At 40.4% G+C, this 19,929-nt stretch overlaps 1 protein-coding gene across 2 annotated transcripts in view; it reads left to right on the top strand.

Annotated features, from left to right (window-relative positions):
* SCFD2 (sec1 family domain containing 2) overlaps nucleotides 1-19,929 on the top strand; it is a 390,385-nt gene that overhangs the window by 16,128 nt on the left and 354,328 nt on the right. For both annotated transcript variants that reach the window (XM_065914499.1, XM_065914500.1), the window contains exon 2: nucleotides 981-1,149. In XM_065914499.1, the coding sequence (XP_065770571.1) occupies nucleotides 981-1,149 (169 nt within the window). The remainder of the gene's footprint in view (nucleotides 1-980; nucleotides 1,150-19,929) is intronic.

The raw sequence follows: 19,929 nt of genomic DNA on the forward strand, positions 1-19,929 counted from the left end.
CACCTGATGCAAAGAGCCAACTCATTGGAAAAGACCCTGATGCTGGGAAGGGTTGAAGGCAAAAGGAGAAGGAGGCAGCAGAGGACAAGATGGTTGGATGGCATCACCGACACAATGGATATGAGTTTGAGCAAACTCCAGGAGATAGTAGAGGACAGGGAAGTGTGTTGTGCTGCAGTCCACGGGGTCAGAAGAGTTAGGCATGACAGCAACTGAACAACAACAACAGCTGGTTGTTGAAATGGTCTCTTTCAAGCATTGATGACTTTCGGAAAGATAACTTGGCCTTTTGGAAAAGCATTAAGCTGTGTAATTGGTCATGATTTTAATTTGAGCTTATTAATTCATTTGTTATTAAAGGAGTTAATATATGTAAAGCACCTAGAGCAGTGCCTGGTAAATAGAAAATGCTCTATAAATCCTTCTATCAGTACAAACTTTTTCCATTCATTCATTTGTTCTTTTTTCCATCTAACAAATAATTAGTAAACCTACCAGCTGCCAAGTTGCCTTTACGTATAGAATGGACTAGGTAAACAGCTGCCATTATGAAGATAAGCCTCTCTCAAAGGAGAGATCTGCTATTCTTGGTCAGGTCACTAAGCCCTTCTAAGTCTTAAAGTCTTCATCAGTAAAATTAAGAAAATCTTTTTGGCTCGAAAATTTCAGGATAGTGTCATCTTATGTCACCATTTACCTGACCTGCCAAATGTTGACTATTTTTATTCACTAAATACCTGCTGATGCCTTCCATGTGTAGGCACTATGCCAAGCGCTGGGAATATAGCAGTAACCAGACAGACATAGCGCCTGCCCTCAGGGGCCATTAAGTCCGACACACAAGACATACATTGTCCAGGTAATTGTGAACCTGATTAGTGTTACCAAGGGAAAAATGTTAGCATTGTGTTACTGATTTCTGTAGCAGCTACTTTTTCTTCCCATTTTGTGAGTTCATATTTTCTTGTCTGTTTAAATAGGGGCTGTAGGACATCATGGAGACAACTTGGTGGAGAAGATCCTCGCGGTGCTTCCCCAGCTTCCAGGCCACACCAGTGATGTGATGGTTAACATGGTGGAGCTCACTGCACTCCAGGCTGAGGAGGAGAGTCAGAATGTGGTTGTACCCGGCTGTCTTGCACAATCCAAGTAAGATGTGTGGTTTTTTTCCCCTCTTTTCCTTTCCTTTCCTTTCTAGAGTGTTCCTGTAGAAAGGAAACAATGAAGAGTTAGTCTGGTTGAAAAATTTATACTGGATAGCATTTAGAAAGAAGAATTTTTTCTAAACTTTGAAATAATTGTGTTTGTTAAACAACGTTAGCCGAGAAGTACAGAATTTTGAAAAGGTGTTATTTAGATGTAATATAAGCTTATTCCAGGGTCAGCTAAGTGAGTCAATTTATACATCTCCATTTCTCAGACAATTTCACGTGGAGTTGAGGCTCGGCTTACTCAGCTTCTCTTTCCCAGCTGGCTCTTACACATGATGAAAATCCTGCCCACAAAGCTCTGAAACAGTGCCATCTTTTTATATGTAAATGATATACTCTTGGGCATCAGTGGGAAAAGTTTTTATTTCTGTGTATACTTTTGCACATGGTTAGAGAAATCAGAGAAAGAAGGTGGGGTACTTTGTATTATGCAGAGTTCCAAAAAAAATTAATAATAATCACTCCAGAAACATGACAATGAAAAACAGTAATTACCTTTCCTACTTTTTCCTTCATCAACAGTTTTTATGGGAACAAAAGTATATTTCAAGAGAAAAAAGTGTTTGAGTATCTATTTCCCTCATCTCCCAAGTTTTAAAGTTTTAAACAAAGCAGGACCTTTCAGCTCTATAGTTTTCAATGTTAATAGTAATAGACGTGTTTAGAATTTCCTGTCATTGTTGGGATTGATTTTCAGCTCCTGAAACTTTCAGCTTTGTTGTAGACAGTTAATGACATTTATTGGATGCCCAGTGTGTTTGGGCTGGTGTGTGAAGAAAACAGAAAGTTCTGTCCCTGTCTTTTTGTGCGCTCTTACGCGCGATAAAAACAATGGCCTGTGCTCACTTTGGCAGCATATATGCTAAAACGTTGGCCTAATGGCTTGAAGCTATACAAACTCAAGTAATTATGATTGGAAATATTTTTAACTTCTCAGAGGACAATTTAAAACTTTATTATTAAGGGCTTACTATGAGCCTTACTCTGGAGTAAGTAATATGGAGGACATAAAATAATATGAAATGTCATTCTTGCCTTCAAGGAACACTTTTCTTGTTGGGTAGTCATCATTTACACACAGGTACAATTAAAAAATACTAGAGTGATACAGAATTAAGACTCATGTGTCTGCTCTAGATTATGATTCCTGCAAGTGAAGTATCAAGTCACTGTGGGCTTTGTAGATCAGTGCGGGCGTTGTGGAAGTGGTGGTGCTTCATTCAGTTATGTCTTGAAGGATTCAGAAAAGGAGAGAGCATGAAGACGGCTACGGAAATAAGAAGTCAGGGCCTAAGGTGATGGGTTGTGAGAAATAAAGACAGTGACAGGACCATTACCAGACCATCACTGCATCAGCTTAATTAACATTTTTCAGGACTTACTATTATACATGCCAGGCATTTGGGAAGTCATTTAAGTTTCACAATGACCCAGTGAGGTAGATGTTTTTATTCTGCATAAGGAAACTAAGACAAAGAGAAGTTAAGTAACTAGTAGGACATAGGATTAGAACTTGAGCCCAGAATGTTTAACTTATGTACTGTGTGCAGGGGCCAGAGAAAATCTAGCCTCATGAAACACAAAGCTATTTCATGATTTAATTTGGGGAAGCCTATGTGTTCAACATAATGGTTACACAAACAACAGGATTTAGTTGTGACTAATTGCAGCAAAAAGGGAATTTATTAAAAGGGATTGGAAAGCTAGCAGAATCAAAGGAAGAATGGTTAATCAGATTTTGGAATGGATTAGTACAGTTCCTGAAGCCGAAACTCCAATACTTTGGCCACCTGATGTGAAGAACTGACTCATTGGAACAGACCCTGTTGCTGGGAGGAATTGAAGGCAGGAGGAGAAGAGAATGACAGAGGATGAGATGGTTGGATGGCATCACCGACTTGATGGGCATGAGTTTGAACAAGCTCTGGGAGTTGGTGATGGACAGGGAAGCCTGGCGTGCTGCAGTCCATGTGGTTGCAAAGAGTCGGACACGACAGGGACTGAACTGAACTGAACTGAGTACAGTTCCAGGGACCTAGGGGCCAAGAACTCAGGAAAAGCTCTTCCAGGCATTGACACCAGAGAGACTGAATTTCAGCTGTTCTCTGTCTTGAGTCATTCTGCCTAAGATTCAGATTCCAGGGGAAAAAGTAAGATTGGCCTAACTTGGGGCCAGTAGGGGTTGGGAGCAGTTCATGCTGACTGAGATTTGTGCCAGGATCATATGGCATGGCAGAGGGATAGTTCTTCAAAGGAAAACTGGAATGTTTATCAAAAGGAGGGAGAGAGAGCCTGAGCATATGCCTTTTCCACTCCTGGTCTGTGTTTTTAATGGGTGCCTTTTCCTCTCTTTAGACTATGAGTGAGTATTGCATAGAATATCAGTTTTCAGTGCCACTCAAGTATCAGAGTGAGGTCATAGATGTCCAAGGCAGTGGTGAATTCTAGCAAGATCTAAAGAAAACTTTAAGGACGGCAAGTTTGGTGACATAGTGACACCAGAAGGCAGGTCACAGATGATAAAGGTAGTGAGAAAATTGTAACCAAATAAAAATATAAAGCAATAATTAGGAGAAAATATGGTATTCTCTTTATAGTTGCTTTGAAGACTGAAGGAATTGTGCTGATTAATTTCTTCGTAAAGAGATATTGAAATCAATTACAGCCAACCTAGTGTCTACTGCACTTCCATCAAAATAATGACAGTCACTGCAATCTCCAATGCCACCCCCAAGAAAGTTCTTAGTGAAATGAGTGTGAGGATTAAAAATTTAGTACTAAAAGGCAAAACAGATGACTGTTTGGCAATGAATAATGTGACTGCAGTGGAATAATCTTTAAAAACCAAGTCTCTAACCAGGATATAAACCTTAACAGGCAAAATTGATTGCTAAAATACTTTTTATGAAAGGTTGTTTATAATTACAACAATTTAAATTATGACCTATGCAGATGAAAAATTGATAACTTAGATGCATTATGACGTGGCTTTCCAGTTCCTGTCCACTGGTCACTGGATTATGTGGAATATATTGTTCGAGAAAGAGGCAGGATCTTTTCTGTTCTCATGTTACCTTTTGTTGCAGTGGGTTTCTGTCCTCTGCCCAGCTCCACTCTCCTAGCCTGTTACTCTTTCAGTTCCTGAAGAGCGCCCCCTCACTCCCTACCTGCGCTGACGGTGTCTCTGCCGGTGCCCCTGTCCCGGTTCAGCCCCACAGCCGCGGTGCGGCCGGTTCCACTCTGTCCAGCGCCCACTTTTCCTCCCGCAGCGCCACGCGTGCCTGCCTCGTCTTTCATTCTCTCCTCCTTCCTAGCCACACTAGCTTCCTCTCTCTTCCTCCAGTAGGAGGAGGCCTGCCACGGGACTTTCCTCTTGATTTTCCTAGATCATTCTGCCTGCAGATATAAACCTGCCCTGATTTCCTATCTTCCTTCTCAGGCCTTCATATTTCCTTTCTCTGTTTAGCTAGTTTCCCTCCTCCGCCCAGATAACTTTCTAATGTACTTAACTGATGTTGTGTGTTTATCTGTCCCTTTCCTAGAGACCCACAGAGTGAACTCCTACTAGAGAGTCCTATGAAAGGAGGGATAATTTGTCTGTTTTCTTTGCTGCTTGACCCCCTACCTAGAACAATACCTGGCACTCAAGAGATCGCTTTTGTTTGTTTTTTTGTTTTGTTTGTTGATTGATTTTTGGTTTATTTGTTTTTGGCCATGCTGTGCAGCTTGGGGAATCTTAGTTCCCTGACCAGGGAGCGAACCTGAGCCCTCAGGAGTAAAAGCATGGAGTCCTAACTACTGGGCTGCCAGGGAATTCTCATCAGGAGATGTTTGTTTAATGGTGATGGTGCTGCTAGGGCAAGATCTGTGAGAGAGTGAAGCTGAAGACTAAGATAGAGAGGTGATGTCAAACCAGAGCATAGGACAGATTAGTCCGGGGATGTCTAGATTCTGTTTATTTATTTGGCTGCATTGAGTCCTAGTTTTGGCACCTGGGATCTTTCACTGTGGTATGCAGGCTTCTCTAGTTGTGGTGCGTGGGCATAGTTGCCCCATAGCTTGTGGGGATCTCAGTTCCCTAACCTCGGATCCAGCCCAAATCTTCTGCCTTGCAAGGCAGACTAACCACTGGACTGCTAGGGAAGTCCCTAGACTCTAATTGTTGAATATTTAAAACAGTCACATCGTGTTAGCTAAATATAGCAAAATTGGCCCAGAAATTCTGCTTTTAAGACCTTCTTAGATGTATATTGTACACATGTAGAATGATATATTACATTAATTTATCATAGCAGTGTTTTTAAGAACAAGACTGGAAATAATTTTCATGTCTTATCAGTTCAGTAAATTGTGGTATATTCATACTATAAAATAATATATAGCTATTGAAATAGGGTGAAGAATGAATAAGCTGTTTATATACTAATAAGCAATGATCTCAATGACATACTTCAAATGAAATTAAGAAGGTATAGCACACCTGTTTGTTAGAAAGGGGGAGATATGTACTCACATTTGCTTGTGATACATTAAATATACCAGGAAAGTGCACAAGGAACTGATGACGTTGGCTGCCTTTGTAGAAGGGTACTAGTTGGCTAGAGCTTGCTGAGAAGTTGGTGAAATGAATGAAGGTGGAGGATGGTAAAAGATGTCTTATTACATATATTATATACTTGTGTGTTTTGTATTTTCAATCATGTGAATGAATCTTCCTGTTAAAAACATAGAAATTATTCAACATCACTCATTATTAGAGAAATGCAAATCAAAAGTACAATGAAGTATCACCTCACACCAGTCAGAGTGGCCATCATCCAAAAAATCTGCAAACAGTAAATGCTAGAGAGAATGTGGAGAAAAGGGAACCCTCTTCCACTATTGATGGGAATGTAAGTTGATACAGCCCCTTATGGAGATTGCTTTAAAAACTAGGAATAAAACTACCATATGACCCAGCAATTTTACTACTGGGTATAAGTAATTAAGTGGTAGTCGCTCACTCGTGCCCAACTCTTTTTGACCCCATGGGCTGCAGCCCAAGAGGCTCCTCTGTCCATGAGATTTTCTAGGCAAGGATACTGGAGTAGGTTGCCATTTCCTTCTCTCAGGGGATGTTCCCAACCCAGGGATCGAGTCTGGGTCTCCTGCACTGCAGGCAGATTCTTTACCGACTGAGCTACTACTGGGTCTATACACTGAGAAAATCATGATTGAAAAAGGCACATGTACCCTGTGTTCATTGTAGGACTATTTGCAATAGCCAGGAAATGGAAGCCACCTAGACGTCCATTGACAGACAAATGGATAAGGAAGATGTGGTACATGTATACAATGGACTATTACTCAGACATAAAGAGAAACAAATTTGAGTAGTTCTAGTGAGGTGAGTGAACCTAGAACCTGTTATACGGAGTGAAGTAAGTCAGAAAGAGAAAAACAAATATCATATATTAACGCATATATGTGGAATATAGGGGCTTCCCTGGTAGCTCACCTGGTTTAGAATTGGCCTGCAACGTGGGAGACCTGAGTTTGATCCCTGGGTTCAGAAGGTAACATGGAGGAGGTCATGGCAACCCACTCCAGTATGGAGAACCCCATGGACAGAGGAGCCGGGCAGGCTATAGTCCATGGGGTCACAAAGAGTCAGACAGGACTGGGTGACTAAGCATAACATATGGAATCTAGAAAACTGGTTACCGATGAACCTTTTTCCAGGGCAGGAATAGAGATACTGACATAGAGTATAGACTTGTGGACCAGTGGGAGAAGGAGGGGGGGACGAATTGAGAGATTGGTGTTGAAACATACATTACCATATGTAAAATAGATAGCTAAAGGAAAGTTGCTCTCTAACACAGGGAGCTCAGCCTGGTGCTCTGTGACAACTGCTGGGGTGGGAGATGGGAGGGAGGGCCCAGAGGGAGGGGACACATGTACACTTACGGCTGATTCATGTTCTTGTGTGGCAGAAACCGCACAATGTTGTAAAGTCATTATCCTCCAGTTGAAATAAATTTTAAAACAAATTATATTTAAATAAAAACACTACTCCCTCATTAAGCTAGCTTCAGGTAGGTTTATGTGCTCTGAGGAAGGAAAACCACTGTCTCTCACTTTGGAACCTCTACAGCGCTTCTTGTCTTCCTTCCCCACTGAGCCACACTTTCCTTTTAACACTTGTATCGAAATGCCGAACATGACACCCCAGTGATTGCTGTGTGTCCACTTCCCCTGTGCTGTGCTCAGGTGCTTTGGTCGTGGCCGGCTCTTTGCGCTGTTGACTGCAGCCCTCCAGGCTCCTCTGTCCGTGGGATTCTCTAGGCAAGCATGCTGGAGGGGGTTGCTGTGCCCTCCTCCAGGGGATCTTCCTGACCAGGAAGCGAAACCATATCTCTGGTGCCTTCTGCATGGCAGGCAGGTTCTTTACCCACTGAGCCACCTGGGAAGCCCCGTCCATTTCCCCTGCTGTACTGTAAATTCCTGGAAGGTAGTAAGTGCACCAGGCACTTCAAAAGTGCTAGTAAACTGCATAAAGAAAGAATGAATAAATTTTATTAGATTTGAGGCCAAATATAAAAATGATGATGTAAATCCCTGAAGAGTCTTAACTGTTTCATTTTAGCACTTCAGTCATTGTCTAACATTGATATGTTTTAACTTCTTCTGTAAGTTCCTATAGAGTAGGCATTTTCTATGTACTTTTCACCAAGTGCACCTATTGTCTAGGTCAGTGAGAAGGAAGGATGGTAACAATGTGTGCCTAAATTTTTTCAAACGTTGTACTCAATTTTTTAAATGTATTATTTCATTCAATTCTGAAAACAACTGTTTGTTGATGTTGTTCAGTCTCTCAGTGGTGTCTGACTCTTTGTGACCCCATGGACTGCAGCATGCCGGGCTTCCCTGTCCTTCATCTCCTGGAGCTTGCTCAAACTCACATCCTTTAAATCGGTGATGCCATCCAACTATCTTGTCCTCTGTCACCCCCTTCTCTTTCTGCCTTCAGTCTTTGCCAGCATCAGGTTCTTTTCTAATGAATTGGCTCTTGGCATCAGGTGGCCAAAGTATTGGAGCTTCAGTTTCAGCTTCAGTTCTTCCAATGAATGTTCAGGGTTGATTTCCTTTAGGTTTGATTGATTTGATCTCCTTGCAGTCCAAGGGACTCTCAAGAGTCCTCTCCAACACCACAGTTCAAAAGTTAAGAGAAAGACACTGAGTAACTTGCCTTAAGCCAGACTTTCCCTAACTGATTGAATCAGGTCATTGAAAATATCTTTTTGCTGTTTCTTTTTTTTTTTTTTCCCATCTATTTTTATTAGTTGGAGGCTAATTACTTTACAATATTATAGTGGGTTTTGTCATACATTGACCTGAGTCAGTCAGGGAGTTATATGTATTCCCCTTCCCGATCCCCCCTCCCACCTCCCTCTCCACCCGATTCCTCTGGGTCTTCCCAGTGCACCAGGCTCGAGCACTTGTCTCATGCATCCCACCTGGGCTGGTGATCTGTTCCACCACAGATAGTATACATACTGTTCTTTCGAAACATCCCACCCTTGCCTTCTCCCACAGAGTTCAAAAGTCTGTTCTGTACATCTGTGTCTCTTTTTCTGTTTTGCATATAGGGTTATCATTACCAACTTTCTAAATTCCATATATATGTGTTAGTATGCTGTAATGATCTTTATCTTTCTGGCTTACTTCACTCTGTATAATGGGTTCCAGTTTCATCCATCTCATTAGAACTGATTCAAATGAATTCTTTTTAATGGCTGAGTAATATTCCATGGTGTATATGTACCACAGCTTCCTTATCCATTCGTCTGCTGATGGGCATCTAGGTTGCTTCCATGTCCTGGCTATTATAAACAGTGTAGTGATGAACATTGGGGTGCACGTGTCTCTTTCAGATCTGGTTTCCTCGGTGTGTATGCCCAGAAGTGGGATTGCTGGGTCATATGGCAGTTCTATTTCCAGTTTTTTAAGAAATCTCCACACTGTTCTCCATAGCAGCTGTACTAGTTTGCATTCCCACCAACAGTGTAAGAGGGTTCCCTTTTCTCCACACCCTCTCCAGCATTTATTGCTTGTAGACTTTTGGATAGCAGTCATCCTGACTGGCGTGTAATGGTACCTCATTGTGGTTTTGATTTGCATTTCTCTGATAATGAGTGATGTGGAGCATCTTTTCATGTGTTTGTTAGCCATCTGTATGTCTTCTTTGGAGAAATGTCTGTTTAGTTCTTTGGCCCATTTTTTCATTGGGTCACTTATTTTTTTGGAATTGAGCTTCAGGAGTTGCTTGTATATTTTTGAGATTAATCCTTTGTCTGTTGCTTCATTTGCTATTATTTTCTCCCAATCTGAGGGCTGTCTTTTCACCTTGCTTATAGTTTCCTTTGTTGTGCAAAACCTTTTAAGTTTCATTAGGTCCCATTTGTTTGTTTTTGCTTTTATTCCAATATTCTGGGAGGTGGGTCATAGAGGATCCTGCTGTGATTCATGTCGGAGAGTGTTTTGCCTATGTTCTCCTCTAGGAGTTTTATAGTTTCTGGTCTTACATTTAGATCTTTAATCCATTTTGAGTTTATTTTTGTGTATGGTGTTAGAAAGTGTTCTAGTTTCATTCTTTTACAAGTGGTTGACCAGTTTTCCCAGCACCACTTGTTAAAGAGGCTGTCTTTTTTCCATTGTATATTCTTGCCTCCTTTGTCAAAGATAAGGTGTCCATAGGTTCGTGGATTTATGTCTGGGCTTTCTATTCTGTTCCATTGATCTATATTTCTGTCTTTGTGCCAGTACCATACTGTCTTGATGACTGTGGCTTTGTAGTAGAGTCTGAAGTCAGGCAGGTTGATTCCTCCAGTTCCATTCTTCTTTCTCAAGATTACTTTGGCTATTCGAGGTTTTTTGTATTTCCATACAAATTGTGAAATTATTTGTTCTAGTTCTGTGAAAAATACCGTTGGTAGCTTGATAGGGATTGCATTGAATCTATAGATTGCTTTGGGTGGTATAGCCATTTTGACAATATTGATTCTTCCAATCCATGAACACGGTATGTTTCTCCATCTGTTTGTGTCCTCTTTGATTTCTTTCATCAGTGTTTTATAGTTTTCTATGTATAGGTCTTTTGTTTCTTTAGGTAGATATACTCCTAAGTATTTTATTCTTTTTGTTGCAATGGTGAATGGTATTGTTTCCTTAATTTCTCTTTCTGTTTTCTCATTGTTAGTGTATAGGAATGCAAGGGATTTCTGTGTGTTAATGTTATATCCTGCAACTTTACTATATTCATTGATTAGCTCTAGTAGTTTTCTGGTAGAGTCTTTAGGGTTTTCTATGTAGAGGATCATGTCATCTGCAAACAGTGAGAATTTCACTTCTTCTTTTCCTATCTGGATTCCTTTTACTTCTTTTTCTGCTCTGATTGCTGTGGTCAACACTTCCAAAACTATGTTGAATAGAAGTGGTGAGAGTGGGCACCCTTGTCTTGTTCCTGATTTCAGGGGAAATGCTTTCAATTTTTCACCATTGAGGGTGATGCTTGCTGTGGGTTTGTCATTTATAGCTTTTATCATGTTGAGGTATGTTCCTTCTATTCCTGCTTTCTGGAGTGTTCTAATCATAAATGGGTGTTGAATTTTTGTCAAAGACTTTCTCTGCATCTGTTGAGATAATCATATGGTTTTTATCTTTCAATTTGTTAATGTGGTGTATTACATTGATTGATTTGCGGATATTAAAGAATCCTTGCATTCCTGGGATAAAGCCCACTTGGTCATGGTGTATGATTTTTTTAATATGTTGTTGGATTCTCTTTGCTAGAATTTTGTTAAGGATTTTTGCATCTATTTTCATCAGTGATATTGGCCTGTAGTTTTCTTTTTTTGTGGCATCTTTGTCTGGTTTTGGAATTAGGGTGATGGTGGCCTCATAGAATGAGTTTGGAAGTTTACCTTCTTCTGCAATTTTCTGGAAGAGTTTGAGTAAGGTAGGATTTAGCTCTTCTCTAAATTTTTGGTAGAATTCAGCTGTGAAGCCATCTAGTCCTGGGCTTTTGTTTGCTGGAAGATTTCTGATTACAGGTTCGATTTCCTTGCTTGTGATGGTTCTGTTAAGATCTTCTATTTCTTCCTGGTTCAGTTTTGGAAAGTTATACTTTTCTAAGAATTTGTCCATTTCTTCCAAGTTGTCTATTTTATTGGCATAGAGCTGCTGGTAGTAGTCTCTTATGATCCTTTGTATTTCAGTGTTGTCTGTTGTGATCTCTCCATTTTCATTTCTAATTTTGTTGATTTGGTTCTTCTCCCTTTGTTTCTTAATAAGTCTTGCTAATGGTTTGTCAATTTTGTTTATTTTTTCAAAAAACCAGCTTTTAGCTTTGTTGATTTTTGCTATGGTCTCTTTAGTTTCTTTTGCATTTATTTCTGCCCTAATTTTTAAGATTTCTTTCCTTCTACTAATCCTGGGGTTCTTCATTTCTTCCTTCTTTAGTTGCTTTAGGTGTAGAGTTAGGTTATTTATTTGACTTTTTTCTTGTTTCTTGATGTAAGCCTGTAATGCTATGAACCTTCCCCTTAGCACTGCTTTTACAGTGTCCCATAGGTTTTGGGTTGTTGTGTTTTCATTTTCATTCATTTCTATGCATATTTTGATTTCTTTTTTGATTTCTTGTATGATTTGTTGGTTATTCAGAAGCGTGTTATTTAGCCTCCATATGTTTGAATTTTTATCAATTTTTTTCCTGTAATTGAGATCTAATCTTACTGCACTGTGGTCAGAAAAGATGACTGGAATGATTTCAATTTTTTTGAATTTTCCAAGACTAGATTTATGACCCAGGATGTGATCTATTCTGGAGAAGTTTCCGTGTGCACTTGAGAAAAAGGTGAAGTTGATTGTTTTGGGGTGAAATGTCCTATAGATATCAATGAGGTCTAGCTGGTCCATTGTGTCATTTAAGGTTTGTGTTTCCTTGTTAATTTTCTGTTTAGTTGATCTATCCATAGTTGTGAGTGGGGTATTAAAGTCTCCCACTATTATTGTGTTACTATTAATTTCCTCTTTCATACTCGTTAGCATTTGCCGTACATATTGTGGTGCTCCTATCTTGGGTGCATATATACTTATAGTTGTTATATCTTCTTCTTGAATTGCTCCTTTGATCATTATGTAGTGTCCTTCTTTGTCTCTTTTCACATTCTTTATTTGAAAGTCTGTTTTATCTGATATGAGTATTGTGACTCCTGCTTTCTTTTGTTCTCCATTTGCGTGAAATATTTTTTCCAGCCCTTCACTTTTAGTCTGTACGTGTGTCTTGTTTTGAGGTGGGTCTCTTGTAGCCAGCATATATAGGGGTCTTGCTTTTGTATCCATTCAGCCAGTATTGGTCTTTTGGTTGGGGCATTCAGCCCATTTATATTTAAGGTAATTATTGATAGGTATGGTCCTATTGCCATTTACTTTGTTGTTTTGGGTTCACGTTTATACAGCCTTTCTGCATTTCCTGTCTAGAGAAGATCCTTTAGCATTTGTTGAAGAGCTGGTTTGGTGGTGCTGAATTCTCTCAGCTTTTGCTTGTCTGTAAAGCGTTTGGATTCTCCTTCATATCTGAATGAGATCCTTGCTGGGTACAGTAATCTAGGTTGTAGGTTATTCTCTTTCATTACTTTCAGTATGTCCTGCCATTCCCTTCTGGCCTGGAGGGTTTCTATTGATAGATCAGCTGTTATCCTTATGGGAATCCCTTTGTGTGTTATTTGTTGTTTCTCCCTTGCTGCTTTTAGTATTTGTTCTTTGTGTTTGATCTTTGTTAATTTGATTAGTATGTGTCTTGGGGTGTTTCGTCTTGGGTTTATCCTGTTTGGGACTCTCTAGGTTTCTTGGACTTGGGTGGCTATTTCCTTCCCCATTTTAGGGAAGTTTTCAGCTATTATCTCCTCGAGTATTTTCTCATGGCCTTTCTTTTTGTCTTCTTCTTCTGGGACTCCTATGATTCGAATGTTGGGGCGTTTCACATTGTCCCAGAGGTCCCTGAGGTTGTCCTCATTTCTTTTGATTCTTTTTTCTTTTTCCTCTCTGCCTAATTTATTTTCACCATTTTATCTTCTACCTCACTTATCCTATCTTCTGTCTCCATTATTCTACTCTTGGTTTCCTCCAGGGTGTTTTTGATCTCATTTATTGCATTATTCATTTTTAATTGACTCTTTTTTATTTCTTCTAGGTCTTTATTAAACATTTCTTGCATCTTCTCAGTCTTTGTCTCCAGGCTGTTTATCTGTAGCTCCATTTTGTTTTCAAGATTTTGGATCATTTTTATTATCATCAATCTAAATTCTTTTTCAGGTAGATTCCCTATCTCCTCCTCTTTTGTTTGATGACTTGGTGGACATTTTTCATGTTCCTTTACCTGTTGGGTATTTCTCTGCCTTTTCATCTTGTTTAGATTGCTGTGTCTGGAGTTGGCTTTCTGTATTCTGGAGGTCTGTGGTTCCTTTTTATTGTGGAGGTTTCACCTAGTGGGTGGGGTTGGACGATTGGCTTGTCAAGGTTTCCTGGTTAGGGAAGCTTGCGTCAGTGTTCTGCTGCGTGGAACTAGATTTCTTCTCTCTGGAGTGCAATGCAGTGCCCAGTAGTGAGTTTTGAGATGGGTCTATGTGTTAGGTGTGACTTTGGGCAGCCTGTATGTTGACGTTCAGGGCTATGTTCCTGCGTTGCTGGAGAATTTGCATGGTATGTCTTGCTCTGAAACTTACTGGTTCTTGGGTGGTGGTTGGTTTCAGTGTAGGTATGGAGGCTTTTGGATGGTCTCTTAATAGTTAATGTTCCGTGTAGTCAGGAGTTTTCTGGTGTTCTCAGGTTTTAGGCTTAAGTCTCCTGTCTCTGGATTTCAGTTTTATTCTTCCAGTAGTCTCAAGACTTCAACTATACAGCACTGATAATAAAACTTCTAGGTTAATAGTGAAAAGATTCTCCACCGTGAGGGACGCCCAGAGAGGTTCACAGAGTTACATGAGGAAGAGGAGAGGGAGGAGGGAGATAGAAATGAGCAGGAGGAGAAAAAGGGGGACTCAAGAGGAGAGAGACAGATCTACACAGTTGTCTGTTCCCAAAGTGTTTTCCGTAGCCCAGACACCCACACAGATTCACAGAATTGGATTGGGAAGAGAAGGGGAAAGGAGGAAACAGAGGTGTTCTGAGGTAGAAAATGGAGAGTCAGAAGTGGGAGAGAGTAATCAACACACTCCTGAATAAAAATGGGAACTGAATATTGGATTCTTAAATGTCCAAAATTTATATCACATACTGAAAAATAAAGATTAAAAATCTAGAGTAGAGGTTAGACTCTTAAAAATACAATATTAAAAACAAAAACACAAAAAATTTTAGAAATATATATGAAGTTTGGTTTAAAAATAGGGCTTCTCTTTTTTTTTGCAAGGTTGTAGTGAAATGAAAATGCAAATTAAGGAGTAGTAGAGGAGTAATAGAGGACTTTATTAGGAAATAAGAGAAAAAGAAAAAAAGAAAAGAAAAAGGGAAAGGATAAGAAACAAGAAAAAAAAAATTTCCCTAATTAAAAAAATTGTAAAAATCTATGAAAATGAAAGTTAAGGAGTAATGGGGGAGTAATGGGGAATTTTAAAAGAAAATAAAAGAGAAAAAAGAAAAAAAATAAAAATATATCTAGGAATTTCTCTGGAGCTGTTGTGGTCAGTGTGGGTTCAGTTCAGTTTCAGATAGCTCCTCGTTCCAGCTTACACTTCTCGATCTCTACAGGCCCCTTCCTGTGTAGTCGGTGTTACCTACAGGGATTTTAATCTGTTGCACCGTCCCTTCTGAAGCGGTTCCCTTTGTTTATTTGGCTTCTGTTTGCCGTCTCTTCAGGGCCTAATTTCCGCCCTGACACAGGCGGGCGGAGGTGGTCTCTTGTTCAGGTTGCTAGTTCCGTCGCGCTGCGGGGAGGGGCTGGTGCTGCTTTCTCCGTCTACGCTGCTCAGGCTCCTGGCTGCTCTGTATGGAGCGGGCCCTGCTCTGCGCGCGGTTCCAGCCCTCCAATGTTCCACAAAAGCCTGGAGTCGGCTGCGCCTGCGTTTTGTGCCTTCCTTGTCCGAGCGGCTCAGGCAGCCAGGGGCTTGACGGGCGCACTCTCCCCGGGTGCGCGCGCCTTCTCCCTTCCGCGTCCCCATTCCCAGTCCCCGCCTGCGCCCTGTGTCTCGCCCGACCCTCCCGACCCTCCCGGCGGATGTCGACCATCCAGAATCTCAGGAGGTCTTTGGTTGGAAACTGGAGGCCTTTGGTTGGAAACTGGAGGCCTGTTTGCAGTGCGGTAGGGGATGCGGTCCTTGGGGCCGAGCCTGCCCCTTTCCCCTCCCCCCTGCCTCCTGCCTCCAGCCGGACTGGGCCGGTCCGCAGCCGGCGAGCTCTTCTCTGGACTTGCTCAGACCCTTTGTTCTGCAAATGGCCGGCAGTGTGTTCGAGCAGTTTAATTTTCTCTCTCTCTCTCTCTTTTGCTGTCCCACAGTTTAAGTTTGTTTCTCACAGAAGCTCCCTCCGATTGTCCTCAGGGCACTCAGGCCCGGTCCTTACCCTGAGCAATGCCGCCCGCTCCTCTCCGTTACGCCCCCACTTGCTGGTGGCGGATGCGGGCGTCTGGGGGTACTTTTCTGCTGGGAGTTGCTTTTAGGCACGTAATCTGTGGTTTTATTTATTCTTCCCCTCCCAGTCAGGTTGCCCTCCGAGATTCAAAAACTTCCCCCAGACCCGCCAGTGCGAGGGTTTCCTGGTGTTTGGAAACTTCCTCTATTAAGACTCCCTTCCCGGGATGGGTCTCCATCCCTAGCTCTTTTGTCTCTCTTTTTATCTTTTATATTTTGTCCTACCTCCTTTCGAAGACAATGGGCTGCGTTTCTGGGCGCCTGATCTCAGCTAGCGATCAGAAGTTGTTTTGTGAAGTTTGCTCTGCATTCAATTGTTCTTTGGATGAATTTGTAGGGGAGAAAGTGGTCTCCCCGTCCTATTCCTCCGCCATCTTGGCTCCTCCTCCCTTTGTGCTGTTTCTTTAAAAAAATTCAGGAATAATTGGCATACAGCATTATTTTAATTTTAAGTATAGACCATAATGATTTGACTTTTGATTGTATTAGCAAATCATCACCACAATAAATCTAGTAGACATTCATCACCATACATAGTTAGAGAATTTTTTCTTGTGATAAAATTTTTAAAATTTTCTCTCTTAGGTGACTTTCAAATAGGCAATACAGTGTTTTTAACTGTAGTAACCAGGCTGCACATTACATCTGGGTGACTTATTTCCTTTATAACTGGATGTTGGTACCTTTTGACTCTGTTTACCCTTTCTGGTACCTTGCCTTCTGCCTTTGGCAACCACCAATCTGTTCTCTGTATCAATGAGCTTGGTTTAAAAAAAAATTATTATTTTTTAATTCCAAGGCACATTTATTTTCTACTGTACCATACCAACTCTCTGATACATGCTTAGTTAATGAGTGTATAAATAGATCAATGAATTCAGAAGTTATGTGTACTCTAGTTTATAAAATGAAAATATAGTTTTAAAGAAATTAAGACCAGGGCACTGTGCCCCAAGGTCTTTTTAAGATTACGTACTTGGTTCATTTGTTCATTCATTATTTATTTTTGACTGCATTGAGTCTTTGTTGCTGCAAGTGGGTTTTCTTTAGTTGTGGTGAGCAGAAGCTACTTTCTGCTTCTGGTGCTTGAGCTTCTCATTGCAGTGGCTTCTCTTGTGGAGCACAGGCTTACTTGCCTCATGACATGTGGAATCTTCCCAAACCAGGAATCGAACCCATGTCTCCTGCATTGACAGGTAGATTCTTAACAACTGAACTACCAAAAAGCAATATCTTAAGTCCAATTTTCTTGTTAGTTTTTATGTTGAAGGTGGGATTTTTTTTCTTAGACTATAGAACAGTGGAATAATAGAGTAGATCTTACAGTGAGAGACAAATGCAACAGTGGTTTCACCCTAACCACTGATGAGCTAATTTTTTGTTAACTTTCACATTATTAAGTAACCTGTTAGTGGTGTATATTAAATCACTAATTCAATGTCAAAAACTGTTAAATTACCTCTTAAAAGGTAATTTTTTATCTTCTTTCCTTGATTTCCAAATACCAATTAAATATTACTGTTCAAGAGACTAACATTAGGACTTCCCTGGTGATCCAGTAGTTAAGACTCCATGCTTCCACTTCAGGGAACTTGGGTTCGATCCCTGGTGGGGGAACAACATCCTGCTTGCTGCATGATGCAGCCAGAAAAAAAAAAAAAAGACTAATATTTTCAGAGGGAAGAAAAATATTTTTTATTAGAGCAGAATCAGAGATACTACTTTGATTTTAAATTTCCTTGCAGATAGAGTTACTGAACTCTGTATGTAGCGTTGACTATATATGTAGCATTGACTTTGAGGTGTAAAGCCAGTACACAAGAGGATGTGTCACCATGTAGCTGTATTATGAATGACCTGGCTGTTGGTACAGGCTGTGGATATTTTCTTTTCCCCACTTTGACCTCCCTGCAAAAATGGCATTTTGTCTTATTTTATGTTTTTACTTTTTAAATAAACATTGCAAATTGAGCAGGAGAAAGACTTACCTCTTCTTAGTGTACAGCTGCTATATTTAACTTTCTTTTTTTTGTTTTGAGGAATTCTATAAGCCAGGTTCTTTTCTACAAATGAAAGGATGAGTGTGTCTACTAAGAAACAACTAAATAATTTGATGTGTCAGAGACATTTAACTTATATTTCTTGATAAAGAATTATGTTTAATAGTTACATTTTTCAGAATTTTTTAAATACATGCTAAGAAAAGAAAATTTCAAGGTAGAAACTCTTATTCTATAATCGCTTACATATTGCAACTCTGTCATGGTATTTCTTTGTTAAGGAATGTGTAGGCAATTCCCAGAATCTTGCTCATCTGAAAAATTTTCAATGATTTGTGGTCTATGTGTTGTGAGAAGACTGAATTCTGGGTCATTGTGGCTTTGGGATCCATAATTTAAATGGAAACTATGAGTCCTTTAAATAAAGCCAGGAATGCTCTGAAGTTAGCTAAAATGGAAAAGGAGGAATGGAAAGACTCACTACATTTGAATGACAAGTTCTTAATTAGTTTGATGTTCACTGCCAAGCAAAAATCACCAAGTTCAAAAATATCTTGCTGAATAAGCCAGCCACAGTCTTTATTGGGCTGACTTCTCAGTCTTGTGTTGTGTAGACCAGGATGTATTCAACAGCATGCCAAGAATGTCCCAAAGCTGTGGCTGCAGCTTCTCTCATCTAACACCTGCTGGTATTCTTGCTCGAGGGCCCTTCTCCTTTCTTTTTTCACTCTGTCTTCTATTACAGTGTCACACTTGTTGGTGATGGGGTGGCTGGAATCAACCGGGTGGGGGTAAGTGTCCTTCTAGCAAAGCTGGAAGGAGGATTAAGTAAGAACTGAGAACAAGGCAATGGTTTTAGCATTTAGAGAAGGCTTTTAGGGCACAGCAGGCAGATGAGGTCTGAAATCCAGGAAATTTGAGTAAAACTTCATGAGTGGAAATATGAAAACACATCCTCTGAATGTGTAAATGTATGTTGCAGTTTATTTATCCAAAATATGTGTTGACTACTCTGTGCCAGACACTTGATGAAGACAAGGTCTCTGGCCTCTTGGAAGTTATTCTGTTAATAAGTGGGGAGACAGACAACAGACAGATGAACAAGTGACTATATGATGTCAGCTGGGAACAAGTGCCTGAAGGAAATAAAGCAGGGAATTTAAGAGTAAATAGGGGCTTGGGGTAGTGAGGAGATATATGGATGGGGGAGAAAAGGCCTTTCTAAGGAGGTATCTTTCAAGCAAAGACCTCAGTGAAGTAAATTGTAAGCCTCATGGATATCTGAGACTAGAGCCCTGCAACCCAGTGAAAAGACTAGATATTTAGAGATTACTTGTGCTAATTTGCTTTCTCCTAATGGCTCATGGTGTTGAACATCTTTTCCTGTACTTATTTTCTATTTGCATATCCTCTTAGATAAAATGTCTCCACATCTTTTGTCCACTTTCTAATTGGACTTTTTTTTTAAAAACATTGAAGTTCCTTATCACAATTTATTGGTAGTGTTATTTTACCTGTTTAAGTGAAATGTAGAAAGTTTACCATGCATTACTTCCCTTTACCTTCCCACACTTATAATCATCTTAATATTTCCTCTACATACATTTAAGACTGCAACACAATGTTCAAATTTTTACTTCTACTGTCAAACATAGCTTAGAAAACTTGGGAGAAGAAGGAAAGTTTATTGTATTTACTCACAAACACACACACACACATATTTAAGCTGGTTTTTTAAAAAAATTAATTACTTTTATTTTTGGTTGTGCTGGATCTTTGTTGCTGCACGGGCTTCTCTCTAGTGTGAGCGGGAGCTCCTCCTAGTTGCAGTGTGCAGGCCTCTCATTGCGGTGGCTTCTCTTGTTGCAGGGCACAAACTCTAGGGCATGAGGCTTGGGAGTTGCAGCACTTGGGCTCAATAACTGCGGCTTCCGGGCCCTAGAGCACAGGCTCAGTATTTGTGTTGCATGGGCTTAGTTGCTCTGTGGCATGTGGGATCTTCCCAGACCAGGGGTGGAACCGTGAGTCCGGCATTCGCAGGGGGATTCT

Source organism: Muntiacus reevesi, chromosome 22, assembly GCF_963930625.1.
Source record: "Muntiacus reevesi chromosome 22, mMunRee1.1, whole genome shotgun sequence".
Taxonomy (NCBI): Eukaryota; Metazoa; Chordata; class Mammalia; order Artiodactyla; family Cervidae; genus Muntiacus; species Muntiacus reevesi.